This window comes from Urocitellus parryii, chromosome 3, assembly GCF_045843805.1.
Source record: "Urocitellus parryii isolate mUroPar1 chromosome 3, mUroPar1.hap1, whole genome shotgun sequence".
Taxonomy (NCBI): domain Eukaryota; kingdom Metazoa; phylum Chordata; class Mammalia; order Rodentia; family Sciuridae; genus Urocitellus; species Urocitellus parryii.
Window position 1 is genome coordinate 151,670,815 of NC_135533.1, and position 24,346 is coordinate 151,695,160.

A 24,346-nucleotide genomic window follows, 5' to 3' on the forward strand; every position below is an offset into this window, starting at 1 on the left:
GCAGGCATTTTCAGGCTTGCTAAGGCCTGGAGGTCTGTGTGCCACTTCTCCTTGCCACTCTTGTCATTTCTAGACATTAGTATTTTGCAACTTCTAATCTATTGCCTCAATTTATTTACAGTTCCTGGCTTTGGGGAAGTTTATCTGGCTTATGAGTCAAATTTATGAGCTCTCTGACTCTCATGCCTTTCTTAAAAAATATTCCTGCTAGGCTCCTGGGTTGTTTTGGATGATGGTTGCCATTCTTCAGATAATACTTGTTATTTGAAAGAACCATCTTATCAGTCAACCATGTGCTGTATTCCCAGGGTAGTAGGAAACAAGAAAGTCGCAGTGGTTCAGTTTTCAACATTATTCATTCTCAAATTAAGCACAGAGTTGAGTTCTCTCAAATATCTCCTAAGATGTTTGCTAGTTAAATTAGCTTTACAACTTTGGGTAAAGCACATTTCTTGAAAAAAGGAAAAACTTTGTTATAAGATAATCGTTGTTCACTATTTGAGTACTTTTTTTTTTTTTTTTTGGTACCAGGAATTGAACCCAGGGGTGTTTAACCATTGAACCACATCTCCAGCCCCATTTTAATATTTTATTAGACACAGGGTCTTGCTGAGTTGCTTAGGGCCTCGTTAAGTTGCTGAGGCTGGGTTTGAACTTGAGATTCTTCTGCCTCAGCCTCCCAAGCTGCTGGGATTACAGGAATGTGTCACCACACCTGGCTCCTATTTGAGCACTCTTTAAAATTTTTTTCATTGATATGAACCTAAGTCATGACCAATATATTTATTTTCATGTACAACAAATAAACTTCCCATAAAGTATGAAGTGGTTGTATGCATTGTTTTAAGAATAGATGTATTGGGCTGGGGTTGTGGCTCAGCGGTAGAGTACTTGCCTAAAACGTGTGTGAGGCCCTGGGTTTGATCCTCAGCACCACATATAAATAAATAAAATAAACGTATTGTGTCCAACTACAACTAAAACATAAATATTAAAGAAATGTAAATTTAGGAGTGTGCAAGGATCACATGAATTTATTTTAACTAACTGTAGGAAGAACAACATCATTTGCTGATTTGACAAGGGCAGAAAATGACTAATTATTTAATGTGGAATCTTCTTTCATTTAAAAAATTCACTGTAAAGGATTTACTTTTTTCACCTGTATTGATTCACAGCAGTGGACCGAATGTATTTATATTCTCTGCTTGAGGTTATAGACAATAACTACAGGTGCCTCCTGTCGTTAGTGGCACCAGAGGCTGTTGTTGACCTGTTTTTTAACAGTGTCTCCTTAATAACTTGTGCCAGCCTTGCTTATCCACTCTTGGAGGTTGTCCGTGCCTCTCATTGAATCCTGGCTGGTTTTACGATTCCAGGGTAGATTCACAGCTTTCCTGCCCTGTGTGTCTGTAAAAACCACAGCAAAACCTGGACTTGTGAGGGCACAAGTAAACAAATAACATACCTGGAATCGTAATATTTCTCTTCTTGAGTGATAACTGTTGGATTTCCTAAGAAAAGAACTCTAAACAGGCTGCTCTGCTGGTATAGAACTTCAAAAAGCCTAATTCTAAAAATTTAAGAGAAAATTAGGGCAAAATCTTCAGTTAAGTGGAGGGAAAAATCTACTTCCTATGGAAGTGATGTCTTGCAGTACCTGAGCCCATCTTTCTATAATTGTTGGGAGGCTGACTGAACCCCCAAATCAGATTTGACTTGTATTCCCTTCCAACTTCATTGCTGTTAATATTCTTAACTGTATGGATACATTTTATATCAAGATAAAAAGTAATGGCTTGAATATAAAATTTCAGTGGATTTGTACTTTGTTTTTTCTTATTTTCTCCATTCTTCCTTAATTTTTTAAAAAGCCATCTTAACCCTTGCTGTGCTCGTGTTTGGTTTATAGTGCCAAAGGTCATCTATTTTAACCCTTTGTCTGTCCTCAGGCTCCGGATTTCTATGTGCAGATGAAATGGGAATTCACCAGCTGGGGTGAGTGACTATGGGCTTATAATTTATTTTTGTTTCCATATTTACAGTACCTGTGTTTAGGTTTATTTTTCCTTTGTAAAAGTTACGTATTTTTAAAAAAATCAGATCCAGGAAATGCATACAGAAAAATAAGGAATAATGGTCACCTCTAGCCCCCTTTTGTTTTCCTTCCAGTCTTTATTCCCAAGCATTAGACTTTTGCCCCCAAACATGTACACAGATAGTATATGGACATTTGCTTCTCCTTTCATTTATCTATGTTATTAGTTATTTTTCTTTTCTTTTTTTTTTAAAGAGATAGGGTCTCTCCGTCATGCCCAGGCTGGCCTTGAATTCCTAGGCTTAAGCAATGCTCCTACCTCAGCCTCCCTGGTAGTTGGGATGACAGGCATGTTCAACCAAGCCAAGTTATCTTATTTGTTTTTATTTAAGTTTTTAATATTTATTTATTTATTTTGTGGCATTTAGCACTTCATTAGTGGAGGAAATCACTTTAGTCTAGGCAGAGAGGAAGAGGAGATGGACAGGACTAGTACCCATGTAAGGGGATTTTCCTGGAAATCAAGTGGTTCTCCATGCAAGTTAAGTGGAGGGGAAATCTACTTCCTATGGAAGTGATGTCATGGATGAGAGCCTCACAGAAAGCAGCAGGCAGCCAGGTGTGGTGGTGCAGGCCTCTAATCCCAGCAGCTCAGGGGGCTGAGGCAGGAGGATCACGAATTCAAAGCCAGCCTCAGCAAAAGTGGGGTGCTAAGCAACTCAGTGAGACCTGTCTCAAAATAAAAAAGGGCTGATGTGGCTCAGTGGCTGAGTACCTCTGAGTTTAATCCCTAGTAACCCTCCCCACCCTGCCTCCTCGCAAAAAAAAAAAAAAAAAAAAGCAGCAGGCATCTGCAAAGTCAGAATAGGAGGGTTGCCCTAGGCATGGTTGGGCCACTGAGACAGCACAGCTTTGCTGTCAGGCTGGATGTTGATGATTCAAGTTCTGCAGCTATGCCTCTACACTGGCACAGTGGCAGGACCCACCAGGAACTACTCAAAAGTTCCAGGCAATGTCATTGTGGCAAACCAGAGACCACATGATGAACCAGGATTGGTCCTGAGGGCAGTGGAGTCATGGCTCTACACCGGCAGGGCCTCCCACAGGAGTGTGGAAAGTGGGTGCACCTGGTGTCATTCACCTCACATTTGTCCACTAGAGTGAAATTGGGCTAGAACCCATCACCAGGTTAGATGTATTTGAGGGAATTCAGAATCTCTTTGCAGTTGCTTCTCTGATGCCCAAACTGCTTGCAGGGGAAGCCAAGCAAGACTGGGCCAGGATTCAATGTGCTCCTGCGGCTCATTCTTCTGGGTGTAGTCCCAGACCACTGTGCCTCAGAGGGTGCCCTGGTAGCATGGGCACCCAGGTTCCCTGCTGGCCAGCAAGCAGACTGAGAAAGCATCAGTGGGGATAGGCTGCCGCTGTCCCCAGCTGAGCAACATATGTGGCTTGGGTATTAGGGAATTGAGGGGAGACATCAACCAGCGCAGCCATCTTATTAGTTTTTAACATGTCACTATAAAATGCTAAAATTTTAGTAATTTTGGATAATTTACTTGCATAATTTACTTACTCATTTCTATATGTGGTTCAGCTTGATTCTTTCAAACTTACTCTAGGGAAGAAGATGAGGCAAATATTGGAATGGTGTGTGTTTCACCCAATGGATATATTTCTCCAGAATATTATATAAGGCAATTGGGTGTATGTTTTCATAGATGTTCTACTTTTACTTCTTGTCTGTCCATTAACAGTAACTCCAAACTCCCAGGATTTCATCTATTTTCATTTCTAGACTTTTTTTTTTTTCCAGGCAAAAAGTTCTATTTGTAATGAAACATGTAAGTGAGGTAAAAAGTATATAAAGGAAGAGGATGGGATTGTTTTGAGAAACTAAGGGATTCTTTTCTCATACAGATAGCCATTCTGATTTCAGGTTTTGTTGAAGAGTGATACGTTTTAGACATTTGATATTTTGAATGGAGGATATGTCAATATGGAAGGCCGAGTCCATCTGGCAGGAGTAGCACATGTGTGAGAAAGGCCAGATGGACCTACTCAATAGCCCTGGTGGGGGTCAGTAAGTGGAGTTCACTTTGGAATTGAGAATACTCTTGAGATATTCATTTAGAGTTTTTTCAACAATGGAACAGAAGGTCCATTATTTTATTTATTTTTAATTTAATTTTTTTCTTTTCCTTTTTTTTTTTGGTGTTGGGATTGAACTGAGGGCCTTGTGCATGCTAAGCACACACTCTACCATTGAGCTGCACCTCCACACCTCCATATTTGTTTGTTTATTTGGCATTGGAGATTTAACCCAGGGGTGCTTTATCATGAAGCTACATCCCCACCCCCACCCCCAGGCCCCCTTTTTTAAAATTTTGAGACAGGATCTCACTAAATTGCTGAGGGCCTTACTAAATTGCTATGGCTGACCTTGAATTTGTGATCCTCCTACCTCAGTCTCTCGTCACTTGGATTACAGATGTGCATTACAGTGCCTGGCCAATTTTAATTTACTGTTATTATTTTATTTTTTTTATTGAACCCAGGAGCAGTTAACCCCACTGAGTCACATCACCAGCCTTTTTATTTTTTATTTTATTTTGAAATAGGGTCTTACTAAATTCCTTAGGGCCTTGCTAAGTTGTTGAGACTGGCTTTGAATTTGTGATTCTCCTGCCTCAGCCTCCTGAGTTTCTGGGATTACAGGTGTGCACCACCATGCCCAGCCCATTTTTATTTTATTTTTAAAGGTGACTTCTTATATAATAAGTGGGATACAGGGGCAAGAAATCTAGTTCTATTTAGCAGTCACAATCTTGCCACTCCTCTCCTTTTATTAAAGTCATAATCCTGAATTCTTGGCCTGGGTGTTCTGCTTGGCCCTTAGGTTTTCTCAGTAGTACACTTCTCTCCTCCAGTGCCCTTGGTTTCCAGAATATGCCCTAATGATGTCTGTCGAATTTGGAAAAGTGGTGCCAAACTGCGTGTTGATATCACATTGCTGGGATTTGAAAACATGAGCTGGATAAGAGGGAGGCGTAGTTTTATATTTAAGGGAGAAGGTAAGTGATTCCATTGTAATAATCACTGCTTGAGCTAAAATTACAGTGATTTCTCACCATCAAAATGTGTTCATATTCCTGTGCCTAATCTGTCTGATCCTATCTGGGACCTGTGTTTTTGGTTATTCTTATTAAGTATTCAGCTCTCCATCCCTCTTAGTTCTTGTCTGGCTAGTTCTCTTGCACATGTGATTTGTCATGCACCAGTTAACCCTTCTGACCTGTGGGACAGCTCAAGGCTTTGAGTGCAAGCCTCCTGTCTTGAGTCTCTTTATATTCCCTCTATAATGAGGCCCGATCCTCCTTCTAATGGAGGATCACCCAATGGGATACACAAATAGTTTATACTAATTCCGTAATAATGTATTTTATAAAGATCATAGACAAAATGTGTTCCTAATAAAGAAAGCAAGTTATTTAAAAAATCTATGTCTTTGGGGAAGATGGCCTGGAGACACCTAGGAGTTGTGGAAAGCTGGCCAGATAATCCCAGTGCCAGTAAGTAATTGATAATCATTACTCTTTAGGTTAGGTTTTATCAGATAGCATCTGGGAGGAAAAAGTGAATGATGATACATTTTTTTTTTTAAAGAGAGAGAGAGAGGGAGGGAATTTTTTAATATTTATTTTTTAGTTATCGGCGGACACAAAATCTTTATTTGTATGTGGTGCTGAGGATCAAACCCAGGCCACACGCATGCCAGGCGAGCACGCTACTGCTTGAGCCACATCCCCAGCCCCGATGATACATTTTAAAAAAATATTTATTTACTTTTTTAGTTTTCAATGGACACAATATCCTTATTTTACATTTACGAGGTGCTGAGGATCGAACTCAGTGCCTCAAGCATGCCACATGAGCATTCTACCACTAAGCCACAACCCCAGCCCTGATAATACGTTTTTAAAAAATACTTTTTAGTTGTAGATGAACACAATATCTTTATTTATCTTTATGTGGTGCTTGCAGGCAAGGTGAGCGCGCTACCACCGAGCCTTTGAGCCCCAGCCCCAGCCCCAGCCTTGATCATACATGTAATACACGGCCATCCTTTTTTGTGCCTCTTCCTTGCATTGCCCTTAGTTATGTCTTTGTTTCTATTAACAGACAATTGGGCAGAGTTGATGGAAGTCAACCACGATGACAAAGTGGTCACCTCTGAACATTTTGATCTTTCCCAAGAAATGGAGCGCCTCACTCTGGATTTGATGAAGCCTAAAAGCAGGGAAGTTGAGAGGCGGCTCACAAGCCCAGTCATTAACACCAGCCTCGATACTAAAAACATTGCTTTTGAAAGGTATGAATTTAGACTCCAAATTTTAATGTCTAATTCCTGTGCTGCCATCTTTAGTGACATGTATGTGTTAATTGGAAATTATAGACAGATTAGGATTTTTTTCTCATATGATGTAATAACACTAGTGGGTTTTAAGATTGATTGCTAACCAAATATAAACGGTAGTGGATGTATCCTACCTTGCCTGTCATTTTTATAGTTCAGCATTGGTTAAGTCTTGGGAAAGTGTCTTCATGTTCTATTATGGGCCCTGCCTAGTAGATTTTAGTTGGATCTTATTTTATTTTTTAGTATTTTTGGATCCACAACTCTTTAATTATAAAGTGTGGAGCTCTGAGTTTCAGGAAGTTGAATTGACCCAGTATTGAATTTTGTTGTACTGATTTTAGCTAGTCAGATTTACACATGCCATATAGTTAAGTATGGTTCTTTTTTCTGCATGTAAGGCCTGATAGTTTGGAGCAAGAGTTTGGAGGGGATTAAATTCTTTTCCAGACTCTATGGAAAAAATTCTCTAGATAGGTCTGTGTCTTCATTAATCCAGATGAGAGCACCATTCCTGTTTATCTAGGTCTGGGTCCCACAGAGGGAATGGAGGACATTGAAGTGTAGGGGAGGTAGAAGCCGTCACAGTGTCTTTACTGTGGAACACACTGAGCTGAGGGAGCCCACAAGAGCCTTTAGTGTTTGCCTAGGATGTCACATCCAGCTCTCTGCAAAACAAAGTAGCTTAACCAGAGCTAAAATGGACACTATTATCCTGGATTTAGGTGTTATATTCTCTTCATGAATATGTTCACTGTCCTCTTAAAATTTTTCTTTTCTTCATTTCCAATTAAAAAAATAGTTAATAAACTAAGAGATTTCTGTTTAGTCAAAAAATTTCTAATTTCGATTAGGCTGTGGAATTAGGGTATCAATAGCAGAAAGAAAAACCAGAATGTGCAGCCTGTGTGGTGTCCAGCAACTCTTCTGTGTTGGTAGGAGCCCATAGTTGGTAGGACTATCCCCTGAGGCAGGGAAGTCCCCTCACCAGCGTCCTGGTACCAGTCTCACCATTGATAGCTGTTGTTGTCCTAGGACAGTAGGGTTTAGGGACTGGTGATAACTTTACTTGGAAGAGTGTTGGAAAGGTATCTCTAGGCTTCAGCATGAGCCTCTGCAAACAGGAGGGTACCTTCAGTTCAGGGTGTTCGTGACCCCAGGTGTAGAGGAGGCTGCCTTCATCACCACAGCCCCTGAGAAGAGAGTGGGAGAGATTCGTGCTTCAGCAGTGATAAATCACTGTGGCTTTGGGCAAGTAGCCTTATCTCTGCTTTTCTGTTTCCTTAGCTGAAAGAAGAAAATGAATGAGTCTTGAGTTGGAGTGTGTAAAGTCTGTGACTAAGAGCCATTGTGTCTAAAGTAGCTCATTAGTGGAGTTGCTGGAGTCATTGTTTATCATGAAGTGTGATTTCTGAAGGGAGTGTGGCAGTTACTGGCTTTACCCCCCCCCTCCCCCCAGTACAGATGAGAAGGGATAGCCATTCCACTTGTACTGAGGAGGAAGGTACACTGTGTACAGCATGGTCACAGGGTTCTCAGACCTTCCAAGCCAAGTCTCCTTCACAGCTGATAGTGGGCTGCTGAGTGGGGGCTCCTGGAAGGAGCTGCTTTTTTATGGTGATCAGTGAGCTTGTCAGGCATCGAGCAAGGATTTGAACCACTCTTGAGTGTGCGGTTTGCTAATATGAAAAGTCTGCTCAGCTCCTTCTAACTTGAGTTGTGAGTGTTCATGGATTGAGTGTGGAAGGCGTGGCTTTCTCCCATTTTATGATAGTTACTTTCCTCCATTTCTTTCTTCTAGTCTGTTACTCAAGACTTGATGCTTGAAGAATTTTTGGCCTGCAGCATGTGCTCTGGTTGCCCTTTGGATTTTTCTCTTTGAAAGATTCTGCTCTTCCCACCTCAAATAAAACATTCCCTGCCACCTTCAGAGCTTTCCTTCAGATTGTGGAAGGATCACCAATCCACAGTGCCTGCCAAGTGGCCTTTGGTGTGGTTATTTCAGGGGAGATGTGCAGAGATGGAAAGGGCACGAGAGGGAAGCAGGGATTCTGTCATCTTCAGAAGCCTGAGCTGCAGGGTCAACCAGGCCCAGGAGTTATTAGAATCTTGGTTTTAAATCAGGCAGAGCCACTGAGTTCATTAACTAAACTGCTGTCAGAGTGGGCAGTGGGAGTCAGGACGCTCAGAGTAGATGTGCATGACTGCAGAGCTTGTGGTCCTCCAGGGCACAGCGCAGCTCCATCTTCTCAGACACCTGAAGGATGAGGTGGAGCAGACGGTGTCACTCTTTACTCCCTCAGAGGACTGTGTGCCAGGGAGCAGTGATTTCCCACCTCAGACGTCAAGTGACATCGTAAAGATGAGGAACCAAGGGTTGAATTAGTTAATTGAAAGAAATATCTTGATTTTTCAATTATAGTGGTTCATGAATCAGTCAGGTATAGCGCCTGTCCCCTGTCCTGTGACTGTTATTTTGTTTCTGAAGTGTAAGTTAGAGCTAGCATTTGGGGTAATCCCTTTAGGATTCCTGTCCATCCCTGCTGGGGTCATTTTTCACTAATTGTAGACAGCAAGAGGAATCTTGAAGCCTGGTCCCTCCTCCTGTGTTGGGCTAAAATACACACGTACATCCCATTATGTTCCATCTGACAAATTTGATAGCTGTTGTCAATTACCAAATCTCATTAGGAGGAAAGCAGACTGAAAACACAAAATGTAAATGACCACATATGTTCTTTGTGACTTGGATAACCTGCCTGTTCCCTGAGCTTCCTGCACAATGTCCTGCTTCACTAGGGGTCAGAGAAGGCACAGGGCCAAGTAGAGCTAGGATGTGATGTCCTAGACAAACGGCAGGGCTGCTCAGGGGTCCCCTCTGAATGGTAGCATTTCCCAGGCAAAAAGCTGCTTGGAAGAAGAATTAGAACCTCTTGGCTCTTCCTGGTCCCTAAACGCCCCTTCCCAGGAGTACAAAGTTGAATAACTGGGTTTCTGGGTGTGAAACCAATGCTGCAGCTGCCCCTGGAATGCTGGGCTACTTTAGAAGAAATTCCATAGACTGGAGTCAACAGCTGGGCTGCAAAGCCATTCTTAACGTCCTTTGCCCCTGTTGTACTGGGCCAGATAGAATGTGTGATACACAGGCCGTTTCACAGCTCTAATGGCTTCTCCAAGCAGCTCGCTGCAGTGATGAGTTCCTGCCCATCCACGTTCCTCCAAAGAGCAGAATGCTCTGTGCTTCACTGTTTTAAGATTCCTCGATGGAGATGTGGCTGCTAATGCAGACAGAGCTTCTGCTCATACTCATAGTTAGGATGACCCAGATAAAGGCTCTGACCCAGATATCTCCTTGTGGCAAGTCCTTGAATGCTGGTCATCTCCACTCACTTCTTTAGGACAGCTGTTCAATAAATGTCACCACCCTTGTCTTCTATGCTGGCAGTTTTTGTAAAGAAGCCAAGAACAGAGGCTGTTTGCGCCTGGAGTGAGGCAAATTGATTAATAACTGTGGGTGGGGGATGGGGGTGTTTAAGCCATCTGTCATTGATAGCATCCTTTGTGGACAATAGGACTATGATTTCCAAGTGTCCTTCACTAACTTAAGCTGGGGGAAAAACTGTAAAGGCTGCAGGGATAAATCTGAATGGCATATTGTACATGTAGAAATTTGTGGTGTTCACTTTTTATCAGAACTAAATCCGGATTCTGGGGCTGGAGGACAGATAAAGCAGAAGTTGTTAATGGTTACGAAGCAAAGGTAAAAGGAAACTCTTAAAATAAGATTTAATATAGCTATTTAGCTTCTATGCAAATGAGGAGTCTGTTCAGATTTTTTTCATGCATCTGTGCCATGAAGGTCCTCTGGGGATTAAATACTGTTTAATGTGTCTCTCACTTGGATGTTTGTTTTATCGACTTTCAGAAAAAGGGATAGCATGTTCTGAGGAGGTCTGTAGCTATGCCAAAGAGAAACAATGTTGTAGAGAAATGAGTATAGGTACCAGTTGTCCCAGTGGGAAGGACAAGCTAGTCATTAATGCTTCGAAAAAAGAAAAGAAAAGGGATTAGATTTCACATGCTTTTTCATTTTTTAAAATAACCTGAGTGCTTTTTTTAAAAAATCATGATAGCTTTTGTGTCTCTATTACTTGTATTTTTTTCTTTTTTAACTTATGTCTTTAGCTGATTCTAAGCCTCTATTTTAAAAAAAATCAGCCTAATTGTAACCAAAGGCTCACAGCCTATTTGCATGACATCAGTGACTTTAAAGCGCTGTAATGGCGGAGATGATTGTCTGTTGAGTCATCTGGCCTTTTGTCAGCTGGAAGGAAGGCTGTTTGCTGGCCTTCCCTTAGTTTTGCAGTACAGAGGGACTGATGGCTTGTGGGGATGGTGCCAGGTGCTGCAAGGTCCTCTGGTGGCCTCTGAGTGAGCAGAGAAAGCTTATGTCATGCTCAGCAAGATGCATTTAGAAATAGTCATTCTGGTGCTGAGTGTACTTTCTGCAGCTTTCAATGTTGGGAATCCACACATGGCATCTACAGTTAATTGTCTGTTAACTGTTATATTTGATTTTCCTCAGTCATTCCTGTTAACAGCATTTCCTCTGGCAGTTATAAAACGGATTTATGTGTATATTTTGTCAGTACACAGAATACCTTTCCAGTAGTGATTTGCTGGTTTTCCCTGCCTCTCGCAGGTCTAGAGAACCTGTGTTCTTTCCTTTCCTTTAAGGCAGTACTGGCAGATTACCACAGATCAGTGGGAGTTTGGGAGTCAGATTTGGGTACTTTAGTACAGTAGGAGCCCAGGTGGGAATCCTAGTTGCAGGACATTTGAGACTGTTTAGCAACAAGAAGGCCAAGTAGGAAGATGCAGACTGTCGCTGTTCACTCCTCGGTGTTAAACTGTCAAATATGGAAAGTATCTGCTGATGCATTTCTAAGTTGGTAGTTATATATTTTCTTTAAAGGTTCCTAATGATTGTTAACCATTTATCATTTTTATTTTGCTAGATTTTTTTTTTTTGGCTTCAGCATTCTTGCTCTTGCTGTGCTTATTTTTTGAGATTTGATTCCCTGTGTCACTATTTTCTTTTGCACACATCTCTCAAGGTCTACACAGTAAACAATGTGAATGTGATAACCAAAATACGCACAGAACATCTGACTGAGGAGGAAAAGAAGAGGTACAAAGGTAATCACCGCCACCCTCCTGCCTCTTTGGTTTTCTTCTTCTCTTTTTCCTTGTATTTTTCACTCTAGAGAGAGCCTTTGTTTGTTCTGTTAAGTTTGCAGTAATGTGATCTGGACATGCTAATCCTAAGCCAGACTTCTTTTTTATGAAAATTTCCTGAGACTGACTCATTCTTGGAGTGTTTCCCCGTAGTTGTCTCAGCTGTAATTAAAGCCATTCATGAGGGTTTGTTTATGTATTATGATGAACAATTGTTATATTCAGCCAAAAAATGTAGATAAGGATGTGGGAGAATAGTATCTTGGGAATAAGTGATTTAGTCTTAACTATTGCAATGAAAGATTTGGATGGAACCTGGGTTCTGAGCCAAACAGTTGCCACATCCTGACTCTGTCAGCTCTGTGGCCTTGTGAAGTTACACATGCTCCATGCCTAAATTTTCTTGGTAGTAAAATGAGGGGGATACTGGTCCTTTTTCAGTTATTGAGAAGAATGAGATGAGCAGCCACGTGCAAACCTTTAGTACGGCACGTGCAGCATGTGGTAAGCATGTGGTTGCCGCTTACCACCAGCACCACCATGACTGTGCCCATTGCTCAATTTGACAGGAAACTAAGGCCCAGAACACATGGCAGTGAGTGACCAAGGCGGGATTAGAATCCAGATCTGGCTCACTCTTAAATCACAACTCTTTCTACTATTCTGCTCAATTTTTTCTACTATTCTGCTGAATTCTTGGTTTAGTGATCTTAATAAAACATGTTCTGTAAAGGATAAATTAGAGTTATGGATGATTTTTATCAGCCTGACTATAAATGGGTTTCCTAATGCAGGTAGTTTGGATCCAAAACATTAAAATATGATAAGGAACTTTTTCTATAGTCATAGTCAATTGTAATATTAGACATTAAACATTCCCTCCCTCTGCAGCGGACAGGAATCCACTGGAATCTCTGCTGGGAACTGTGGAACACCAGTTTGGTGCTCAAGGGGTAAGTTGAAGCCACATGCTTTCAGCTCAGTTTAATGAAAAAAAAAAAAAAACACATTATGTGTGCTTGTGATGGATCCTGATTAGGCTGCTCTCTTCAGAAATGTTAGAGAACTCTCAAGTTGGAATTGGAGGTATAATTTTGGATGAGAATTAGATGAGGGAGTCCTTGAAAATAAAGGTTTTGGAGGAGGGCTAAGAGTATAGAAATCAGGTGTTCTTGCTCTCGCTTTTGCAGTCACTCATCCAGTATAAACTATGGTCCTTTCTATTAAAATGGCACTTAAAAAAGGATTTGGGACTGTATTGTAATAGAGCATCTTAACAAACATTTTCTGATTTGTTCCTCACAATAAACTATGTGCAGTTGGTACAATCTGTGTTACTGGGTGAGGTTCCAAAAAAAAAAAAAAGAATAAATTTTCTTTCCAGTGATGAAACTCAAGAATGATAGAACTAGCACTTCAATTTCAAGTCTTTCATGTTGTACACACTTTCAGATATTCTATCTCCCTCTCTCTTTTCTTTTCATAAGCAGGAGGAGAATAGAGAAAAATTTAAAGTTGGGAAACATTAGACTTGCCATGGTAATATCTTTATAGACTTTCTTGTTCCATGCAGTAACTTAATTTTAAAAGGTTAATGACTGGAACCTCTTGATCTGTAGTTGGTTAACATGTCTGCCTCAGAGACCTGGTACACTCGGTGGAAACCTGTATTACTTGGCACTTCTGACTCTCCTGAATTCTGGCTCAGCAGGACCTCACCACAGAGTGTGCCACTGCAAACAACCCCACGGCCATCACGCCTGAAGAGTACTTCAGTGAAGAGTTTGATCTGAAAGACAGGGATATTGGAAGGCCAAAAGAGCTGACAATTAGAACACAAAAGTAAGAATGATTTGGTTGCTACTTTGAACTGATGGATTTTTCTCAGAGGTGCTGTTTTATGGTGTTAGGTTGTCATTCCTCTGTCCTTTCCTTTCAAAAGAATTTTTAAATTACTTTGTCTGATGAAAACTAACTGTAGATTGTCCCTTTTCCAAATGGACTATAGAGTAGATATAGGAATTCTTTCTGCTGGGTGCAGTGGTGCACACTGTAAAACTAGCTACTTGGGAGGCTGAGGAAGAAGGATCGTAAATTTGAGGTCATCCTGGGAAATTTAGAGAGATTCTGTCCCAAAATAAAAAAATAAAAAGGGCTGGGGATGTAGCTCAGTGGTAAAGTGCCTTTGGGTTCCATCCCCAGTACCAAAAAAGAAAAGAGAAAAAGAATTATTTTTTCTTATTTAATTTTTTTATTATGAACAAATCTTGGCCAATCAAATGAAATTATTTCCATCAGCTATCAATTTCTTCATGCTTATTATCAGTTAAGGCTACTGTAAGAGTAGGTTGTAATATAGACAATTTTCCCCATTGCCCAATTCCAGGGTGATCTGAATTCCTCGTGGGTCCAGTCCCTCAGTAGTTCTGAATTAAGAGATAATGGGGGGGGCAGAGAAAAAATGGAGGAACTTTGACTGGGTAAAGGGCAGGGTGGGGTGGGGAGGAGGCATAGGGGCATGAAAGATGGTGGAATGAGATGGACATCATTACCCTCAGTACATGTATGGCTGCACATAAGGTGTGATGCTACGTCTGTTGTGTACAACCAGAGAAATGAAAAGTTGTGCTGCAATTGTATACAACAAATCAAAATGCATTCTGCTGTCATATATACCTAATTAAAATAAACAAATAAGTAAATTTTTAAAAAAAAGAGATAATGGGGAAGAATGTGGAATAAGGAGGCTGGTGTTGTCTAGCTTACTGCATAGCAATAAAGTGCTCTCCCCACGTGGTGGAGGTAGCCTTAGTATTTCTTTTTTTTTTTTTTTTTAGTTGTAGATGGACACAATATCTTTATTTTTATTTATTTATTTTTATGTGGTGCTGAGGATTGAACTCAGGGCCTCGTGCGTGCAAGGCAAGTGCTTTACCACTGAGCTACAACCCCAGCCCTGGCCTCAGTATTTCTTTGATCGAATTCTACAGGTTTAAAGCAATGCTGTGGATGTGCGAAGAGTTTCCCCTCTCCCTGGTGGAGCAGGTCATTCCTATCATTGACCTCATGGCTCGAACTAGTGCTCATTTTGCAAGACTGAGAGATTTCATCAAGCTGGAATTCCCACCTGGATTTCCTGTTAAAATAGGTATCATTAAATAAAACTCAGGAACACTTGTAAGTTCTGCCCATTTTTGTGGATGACAGAATCACAGAACTGGAGCACATTTGGTACAGGGTAGCACACAATAAACATAATGCAGGGATCTGAATTATTCTCTGGTTTGATTTGATTTAAAGAAGTGTCATGATGCTAATAAGTTCATTTTACATATCAAAATTTGGAGATCTCCAACCATCAGTTCAATTTATATATGGTGCTGACAGATTAAAAAGACATGGAAGAATTCATTGTGTTAATGTCAACTGTAAGTGAAACTTCAAATTTGATAATTACTTAAGATAATTGACACCAAGATCCTTTGATAACATAAATATATTTTAGGGCCTGAACTAGTATGTATAATGTTTTATATAATCTATGTTATTTGTGAGGAATTTTAACATTCCTGACATCTGGTCAGTCACTTAATCGCTGTGATCGAGAAGAAAATGCTTAACTCTGAATCTACTGTTTTCCCTGTATGTTGTTAGGAGGTTTCAGTGAAATCATAATGGTAAGAAGTGCTTGGCATAGTACCAGTTAGTAAGGACATAGTAAGGGAATGCTTTCAGTATTCTTCTCAAGAAGTTTATTTATAAGAATTTTTACTTTTTATAGAAATTCCCTTGTTTCACGTCTTAAATGCACGGATTACTTTTGGAAATGTTAATGGTTGCAGCACTGCTGAAGAAACTCAAAATGAAGGGACTCAGGCTGATTCAGGTAAGAAAGCAAAGTTGTTTTGTGATTAAAAGAAGTTCAATATTAGTCATTAAATTAATTATTCAATTTGAAATGGGGCTATCTTGTGAAGTAAATCTCTGTTGGATAAGAAAAATTAGATTTAGTTTAAATTAAATGAAACAATGACTTGTAGAATATGTACGACCCCACTTGTATTAAAAAGACTGTATATTCTTAAAAATCAGCTTTATTAAGAGTGATGTCTGTACAGTCTAATGCTCCCATTTAAAGTGGATTTGAATGAATGTGTATCTGGACATCACCACAGTCAAGACAGAGAGCATTCCTAGGTGCCTCCATTATTTATTTCCTCATGTTCCTTTGCGTCAATCCAATTCATATTTGGGATACTATTATAAATGGATCTGTTTTATTATTTTGTTCAGTTATATTATATAGAAATTGATTTTTAAATTTTGACCTGTTATCATGTAACATTACTGAATTTACTTGACTTCTGGTAGTTTTTTTTGTAGATTCCTTAGAATTTCTTATGTACATGATCATTTTGTCTGTGAATAAATACAGTTATAATTCTTCCCTGCCATTCTTTAAGCCGTTTATTTCTTTTTCTTGCTTTGTCAGACTGGCTAGGACATCCAGTACAGTGTTGAATAAGAGTGGTAAGAATGGACATCCTTGCCTTGTCCCTGACTTTAGTGGAGCAAGGGTTGTTTCATTATTAAGTATATTAGTTGTAGGTTTCTTTGTAGATGTCCTTGAGTAGGTTAAGGAGATTCTCCATTTGTATCCTTAGTTTGTTGAGAGTTGTTTTTGTTCTGTTGTGGTTTTGAGGTATTGGGGATCAATACCTCAAAATATTGAGGGTTTTTACCATTGTTAATTGATTTTTATTAAATGCTTTTTCTCCAACTATTGAGGTGGTCATATGGTTTTTCTCCTTTTAGTCTACCAGTCTGATGAAGCATTTTAGTGTACATAACTTAAAATTTGAAATTAAAAAAGTTGTAGAGTGAACAATAATATACAATTTTATACTCCCATGTGGCAGTAAAGTTGGGTAATATTTTGGCAGGAAGTGTAAATTGGAATACTTTCTTGAAAAAAACAACACCTGGCATTAATTAGTAAATTAAGATGTGACACTCTATGATCTAACAATTTTTAGGTATCTACCCCAGATAAACTCATTCATATGGGCATCTGGAGACCCCCAGTAATGGCCAACAGAATTGCTTACAATAGTGAAAATCTGAAAACTACATAGATGTCATGAGATCACAGAATGTTCTAATTGTGTTATATAATACAACAGAATAAAATACAGTAGTGAAAATAAAAATTTATAGCCAAGTGTAGCAAAACTTAAAAACATAGTGTTGAATGAAAAATAAAACCAGTTTGAATAATTCTGTATGATTCCATTTAAGTCAAGTTGAAAATGGGTTAAACAAACCACTCAGATTTTGCACATGTAGTAAAATTCCATAGAAGAGCAAGGTAGTGAAAACTGCAGTTGGAGGAAGGGGATATTAAGGGATGTACACTTGGGATATACATGGGCAGTATTCCATGTCTTAGGCTAGGGAAGGAGACACAGGCATTTGTTTTATGGTTGTCATTTTTAAGTGTTTATTAGATAGTTTATATACTCCCTTTTTAATATGTTTACCATATTTCCTATTTTAAAAGGAAAAACACATTAGTGTGATTCTCTGTATAAAGACACATAAACACTCCCATGTAGACATACATACAGCGCAATCCTCAAAGGACACACAAGGAAACCCTTGTTACCTCTGGAGTTTGGAAATAGAATTAAGGAGAGAAATCTTCACTTTTCATACTGTAGTCTTCTATTTTTTTTTTAATTTTTTGTTACTTGGGATTGATCCCGGAGGCGCTTTCCCACTGAGCTAACATCTCTAGCCCTTTTTATTTTTTATTTTGAGACAGGGTCTTGCTAAGTTGCTGATGTTGGCCTCAAACTTGCAACCCTCCTGCCTCAGCCTCCTGAGTCCCTTCGATCACCGGCATGTGCTACTGTGCTGTATTTTATTTTTTATAACTGCATTAATTTGTTTGCTAAAATCAAGGCAAAAGAAAAAGGTGCATTATGTTATTTTTTATCGTCATAATTTTTTTCTCAAAATCTTTTACATAATAGCAAACGTTGATTATTCAACTTTGATACTTTCATTCTTTTATTTAATTAAAAAAATTTTTTTTTAAGTTGGCATGGTGGTGTGTGCCTATAGTCCCAGATACTTGGAAGGCTGAGGCCAGAGCACTGCTCGAGGCCAGCAGTTTGTGGCCAGCCTGAGCAACATAGTGAGACCCTGTCTCCAAAACAAAACAAACTCCCTACCCACATCGGAGTTTGACTGGAAAGTTGTTATAATTAACTTGGACGCTGGATGGTTGCCTTTTGTGTTTCAGCTTCCCAGGTCACCAATTTTGAGGTTGATCAGTCTGTGTTTGAAATTCCCGAATCTTATCACATTCAAGACAATGGCAGAAATGTGCATTTGCAGGATGAAGATTATGAGATAATGCAGTTTGCCATCCAGCAGAGCCTCTTGGAGTCCAGCAGGAGCCCGGTGAGTTTGCAGGATAAATGACAAGGCTTTGGAAGTGTTACCCTCAGGTTTCAGCTATCACCAGAGACTTGGTCTAAATAGCAAGTCTGGTGCATCGAGTATACACACAGATCATTCAGTGTTCTACAAACCAGGTCTTTTACAAAAGCTCGTCATATTCGAGACCATCTATGTAATCCCAGTCAGCATCACTCACAAGGTGCCTTCAGAGAGGCTTTCCTTTTTCTGTTGTGTTCACCTGTGTAACTAATGATTATGTACATTTAAGGGTGTGCTTTATAATTTTCTAGTATTGAAGCAGTAATTTCAGGGTAACTTACACTATTGTCTTTTTCCTGAGATACTATTTATCAGTAGACTTAGATGAAGGTAGTAATGGGCTTTTAATCCCCACCTCCTCCCCAAGAAAGGACAACATGGGGTGGTGGTACCCCAGTAAGTAGGTGATGAAAATGGCTCTTGATTCTAAAGTATGCAAATTTTTTGACTCATGAGAGGCATCATCCCCTTAAACACTCTGCTTCTCTAGCAAAAAGTGGAGCTAGGAACAGGAGAGACCTGGGTAAGAATAGTGGCCTTATGTCCTGTTGGTGGTGTCTTCAGACTTCACCTGCTTGGGACAGTCTGAACCTCAGCTCCTCCCCCATCATTGGCTCCTTCTGTCCTCTCTCTTCTCTGCTGGGTCTGGTCTGCTTTTTCCACCTTCTGATGGAACCCGTGGGCTCCTGCTGTCCGTTGGTTTGGTCGCTGCTTTTCTCTTTCCTCCCAATGTGCTCTCAGCAGGTATTTGCAGAGTGTGCTGGGAATTCTTTGGTGAGGCGGCCCTGCCCCATCCTCCTGGGGCTGCTAAGCTTGGAGAGTAGTACCCACATTTTAGCACCTCTGCTTATTGAGGTTTGGGGTTTTATGGTTTATCCTCAAGTCTTAAGCTTGAGTAATCCGAGTCCCCTCCTTCACGTCCCCTGCTACCACCATAGACCAATTCACAGACCCATTCAGTTTTCTGAGGCTGCTGGGTTGAAGGCCAGATTCCAGAACAGGCATGTTCCCTTGGGAGGCTCCCTGGTAGATCTCCGCCCCAAACCTCAGTGCCAGCCCAGCACACTCTTCCTTCTGTCCCTTCTGTAAGTAGGATTAGCTTTTCCAAACCCAGTATCTATGGAAACTTTATTGACGTAAATTTTGACAAGGGGAGTAGCCAAAGTTCCATACGACAAATATTGAATTATGTCTTCTGCCCTAAAAACCTGCTTTGGTCATTTAAATGTTGCCAAAGTTTAGCTGTTTTCATTAGATTGATTTTTGTGAAGAGTATGGTGGTAGTTGTTCATCAGGGTAGCACTGCATGGTGGTACCGGTTGTGACCTGACATTCGGTGTCATTATTGAGGTAACCCAAGTCCCTGCCAGTATTTCACACCAGACTACCAATAATAGGCATGTAAATATTTAAAATTTTGTTTCTTGCTGCTTTGGTTTCCTTATCAGTGTGGTAACTATTCCTTCTAAGAGGTATTCATGTCAATTGTGTTTGATTTTGCTAGGAACTTTCTGGACCAGCTTCGAATGGAGGAATCAGCCCAACACAGAGCTATGAGGCCCAGTACGAGAGGTAATTGACACGAGTCTTAATGATGTGGCTCTTGTCAAACCAAAGTTGACAAAGGCACTTAATAACGCAGGCAGACGCATGGCCCAGCCCCTAGCAGGAGAGACAATGTGTAAGCTCTGCTGCTTCCTCTTTGGCAGTTAGTCGTTAAACCAGCTCTGAACCCTTGACAGTGCCTTTCCAGGAAGGGGTGGTAATGCCGACTGGTTCCCAGGTCTGCGCCATTGGCAAAAAAGATCAAGGGAATGTTTTCTGATTGGTTTGATCCTCTATGAACGTCTGATCACAGGGGAAGTTTCTCCAGTGGGAAGTTTATACAGTGTTAAAGATCACCACACTTGGAGTAAGAGCTACAGAGATGATTAGAAGCACTTTTTAAGGGAAAAACTGATTCATTTTCTTATACTTTAAGGATGTATGAGAAACTGTTAGGGAGAACCTGGGTTTTGCCTCACAACAGACTCAAATTTAATTTGCAGCCCCATCACTTAGTAGCTGGATAAGCTTAGGCAGTCTTCTTTGAGTACTGGGTTTCTCATCCGTGTTCAGCACTGGCACCCCTCAGGTTAAGATGGCGTTGTGCACACAAAACACAGCATGAACCTGGGAAGCAGTTACAAAATGCAGCTGTCACCATGACCTTAGTAGTAAGCATCTCTCTTTTTCCAACACAGAGCTATCCAGGAGAGCCTCCTCACCAGCACAGAAGGCCTGTGCGCAGATGCCCTGAGAGACACGAGCCGGTTCGACAGTGACTTGCAGCTGGCCATGGAGCTCTCTGCCAAAGAGCTGGAGGAGCAGGAGCTCCGTCTCCAGGAGGAGGAGGCTGAGCTCCAGCAAGTCTTACAACTGTCACTCACTGAGAAGTAGACCTTGCTGCCCGTGGGCTGCACAAAGCAGAGGCTCTGGGCTGCACATTAGTGCTGTGTCAACTGAGGCCTCAGGGCTGAGGACCTACACTTCTGCAGATGACAGCTGCCCCTTCTTTACACAGAAGTGCAGGACCAGGGACTACCAGGCCCATCCAGGACATTCCCCAGAGTGGAGAAGAGTTGGGGATTGGCAGGCCCCATCTCCAGGCTAAGGGGAGAAGAACATCGTCACTTTCCATTAGTTGTATGGCTTGCAGGTCACATTTTTACTACCAGCTTTAGACAAAAACCCAATCCCTGCAGGTCTGTAGATAGATTTTTATCAAGGAGTGATAACAAAACAAGTTATTGCAGAGTCAGGGTGCTTTTATATACGAGAGCGGCAGCAGCAGCAGCAGCCTCTGTAGAGTGGTTTATGAGAATCTGAGACCTTCTTTACTGTTCACCAAAGAAATGGGTTGTGCGGATCTATTCTTTATTTTTACCTTTATATATAGGGTTTCTAGAACATTGTCATTATTCCTCCTCCATCTCCACCTTATTCCATTCCTTCCATCCCCAGCTAAAGTTAAAGAGGAGATATGTACAGGATCTATTTTAGATTATGGTTAACTATTTGCATCAAATTAAGATATACAGATGACCACGGATGTTGCCTTAGCCTTAAAAATCACTAATAGTTTGAAACCACCTCACTCCATGTATTGAGGGATCTGATTTGAATTTGTAAAGGCAGCTCCTTTGAGAGCAGGATCCTCCAGGCTAAATCAAAGGCAGCTAATCCTGTCCCTGAAGGAGCTGCTAGAGGAAGCCATGGCTCGTTCTTGAACTGGGGGAGCTGGCCACAGTATCAGAACAGCAGAGAACTAAACCAGGGTGACTTCTGCACCTCGTCTGGTAAGAATTTCCAGAAAGACACTTAGGAAAAACGGGCCACATGTCACCCAAAGGATAGGGATGGATTTGAAATTAGAAAGGGAGTTAATGTAGCGCTCAAATGGTTCTTCACTCAAAAGGGAAAAAGGGATTCCATGTTGCTTTTTAGAGTTCAAATCAACATCTTTCTGGATAAATATATTTTTTAACAGAATCTTTTTATTATTTTTAAAAGATATAAAAAAATGACTACTCCCATCAGTAGCAATACAAGGTTATACATTTTAACCAGATTTTCTCAGGCCTTTTTTGGATACCTTTAGTAGTTAACTATTTTGTCTAACCCTCCTGTAAATACCCATCGCATAACAGACAGACCCCTGGGGAATACAGCTGAGGGCACCTCTCCCTCTGGCCCATGTATTTATTCCCACAGGCTGCACTGAAATAACCTGGTAAACAATATCCTCCTCTGTTCCACACCTATTTCCTGTTGCGCTTCTTTCAGGATAGGAAGAGAAACATACTACCGTTCCAGTTAATGTCTGTATCCTAGTTAGTGTTGCCAGTAGAAGGTTTCTACACACAACGAATTGTGCTTTTAATTCCATATTGCCATCTGCCTTTTTGTCACGGTCTGACCAAAATTCCTTTTCTGCACACGAGGCCAGTACAGGCAACCTCACTTTTGTTTCATATGCAGCTTGGCGTTTTGTTTACTTGGCATTTACTGTGAGCGAAGACACTTTTTGGGAATGGCTCTAGTTAGGCCACGTCATTTACTCACTAAGGTGAATCGTAGGCAATTTCTGTGTTTGCATTCCATTGCTCTGCTTCCCAAAGTCTTTTGACTTTCTCCCTAGGAAGTCACTTAAAAAGGGACTGAGCAACATGTCAACCTGTCAAAGCGTTTTTCCTATGTGTTCTCTTAAAATGCAAATAAAGACTGCTTCTGTAGAGGATGCTCATCCAGTATCCTATTCAGTCTGAGTCTTGTCTCTTTTTTAAAACATTTTTTTAAGTTATAGATGGACACATTGTGTTTGTTTATTTTTATGTGGTGCTGAGGATCAAACCCAGTACCACACATGTGCGAAGCAAGCACTCTGCCACTGAGCCACAACCCCAGCCCTGAGTCTTGTCTCTCTTTTTTTGCATTGTCTTCTTGTCACTGGAACAAGTTGCTCGGTTGTATACCATGACAAGATGGCACACTTCTGTCAGCCTTCCTACCAATTCACACACACCAAATGTGCCACACAACTTGTTCCAGATGAAAAGGAAAAGCATGCACATTGGATTGCTCAGCCAGCCCTGCAGCAGTGTCCCCAGGTGCACTGGCTCTGGAGGAGGACAGGAGGGCCCGCTGAACACTCCTTCCCTGGTGTGCTTTGGAGGCTATTTTTACACATTCAGATGATACTTAGGGCTTCCAGACTCATCTTACACTTAATACGTTTTACTAAATCAAAAAAGGTAGTTTACGGCCAGTAAAAACTGTTTGGGTTCTGGAAATGAGGCTTTGATATTTCTGGGAGGATGTGAAAAAGCTGCTTTGCTTTTGTGGGAAAGTAGATACCAATCCACTGAGCCATGAGAGCACTGTGAAGAAAAGAAAATGAGTCTTCTTAGGTCAAGTGGATGGATGATTTAACAATAGTTGATAGAAGGATGATCAGATGATGTAACAATAGTTTTATTTTTCTTTTTTTTTAAACTCTAGGTTCATTCAAGTTTGAATGACCCAATATCAGCAGAAACTTTAACTAAGCAACTTTTAAGTTTCTAAGACTTTCTGTTCCATAAAGAAGCCTGTCACACTGCACATGATGTGAGGTGTCAAAGAAATAGAAAAGTCTGTTCTCAATATCGAAAGGAAAGGTAAATTTTCTAGCCTCCTGCTGACCACAGATGGCATTAAAAAAGATGGGCTATGAAAATTACAAGTGACTGGTGATGGGAACTCAAAAGTCCAACCTTGACCTATGTCTAGAAATAGGCTAGGTGTGGGTTAAGATTGAGATCCAATTGAGAAAAGTATAATACATGAATAGTACCCAAGAGTCTTCAGACCTCAATCGGCACTGAGAGGCTTCTGAATCTCAACTTTAAGAAGTTTATTTAGTGTTTGCTAACATTTTCTTATTGGTGCAGGGTAACCAAGGGTTCATCTGGCTACACAGGTAGTATTCTGAGAATGGTTTAGTTATGTGGTTTAGGGTTGACAAGCATACCTTCAGAGATGAAGACTAGGGAAGTAATCTGTTTGAAAGTACTAGTTGGCTAGTCTTGACTGCATAAAAGTTTTGGGGATAATTTTCTCCCCCAGAATTAATATTTTTGAATCCCTCTACAAAAGGCCTCTTTCTGCAAAGATTATTTTGTTGATACAGATGATGAAACTGGAACATGAATGCAGACTGGGTCTTGGATTTGTGTGTGGAATATCATTATTGTACAGTTGTTTCAGAAAACTGGAACAGATGAGTGGTAATTCTAAGTGAAAAGCAAGTCACAAGATTTAATTGTTTGACAAGTTTTTACTGTTTCATTTTAAAATTCTAAAAATGGCAATGAACATCATAGCAGTATTTGAAGATGTTCTTCCAGATGAGATGGTAATGGTTGTGTATTCCTAGGACTGGACTCTTGTAAATGCCAGTCTCTGTGTCCCACCCCCTTCTTCCTCAGTCAGTAACCTAGGACTTCTATGGGATGGTCCAGCTGTGGTGATTCTTCCTCCATTTGTATTATTTTTCACATCATTGGATTTTTACAATAATTAAGAGAGTGTGTATATCACCACTTTACAGATTAGAAAGTTGAGGC

The 24,346-nt window shown here is 40.6% G+C and overlaps 1 protein-coding gene and 1 non-coding gene across 3 annotated transcripts in view; one reads left to right on the forward strand and one right to left on the reverse strand.

Moving 5' to 3' along the window:
• The window catches only part of Ankrd13a (ankyrin repeat domain 13A), a 36,147-nt gene extending 13,675 nt beyond the window's left edge, over positions 1 to 22,472 (forward strand). Inside the window, exons 4-15 of one of the 2 annotated variants that reach the window (XM_026409214.2) lie at positions 1,953 to 1,998; positions 4,969 to 5,112; positions 6,221 to 6,410; positions 10,149 to 10,215; positions 11,573 to 11,654; positions 12,585 to 12,646; positions 13,402 to 13,535; positions 14,684 to 14,841; positions 15,475 to 15,579; positions 18,001 to 18,161; positions 19,705 to 19,772; positions 20,444 to 22,472. In XM_026409214.2, the coding sequence (XP_026264999.1) occupies positions 1,953 to 1,998; positions 4,969 to 5,112; positions 6,221 to 6,410; positions 10,149 to 10,215; positions 11,573 to 11,654; positions 12,585 to 12,646; positions 13,402 to 13,535; positions 14,684 to 14,841; positions 15,475 to 15,579; positions 18,001 to 18,161; positions 19,705 to 19,772; positions 20,444 to 20,639 (1,413 nt within the window). In that variant the 3' untranslated portion in view covers positions 20,640 to 22,472. The remainder of the gene's footprint in view (positions 1 to 1,952; positions 1,999 to 4,968; positions 5,113 to 6,220; positions 6,411 to 10,148; positions 10,216 to 11,572; positions 11,655 to 12,584; positions 12,647 to 13,401; positions 13,536 to 14,683; positions 14,842 to 15,474; positions 15,580 to 18,000; positions 18,162 to 19,704; positions 19,773 to 20,443) is intronic. The other variant, XM_026409216.2, reaches the window with a different exon arrangement.
• Trnaa-ugc (transfer RNA alanine (anticodon UGC)) lies at positions 14,574 to 14,646 on the reverse strand. Its single transcript has one exon. It is a non-coding gene; the product is annotated as a tRNA-Ala (tRNA).
• Positions 22,473 to 24,346: the final 1,874 nt, after the last annotated feature.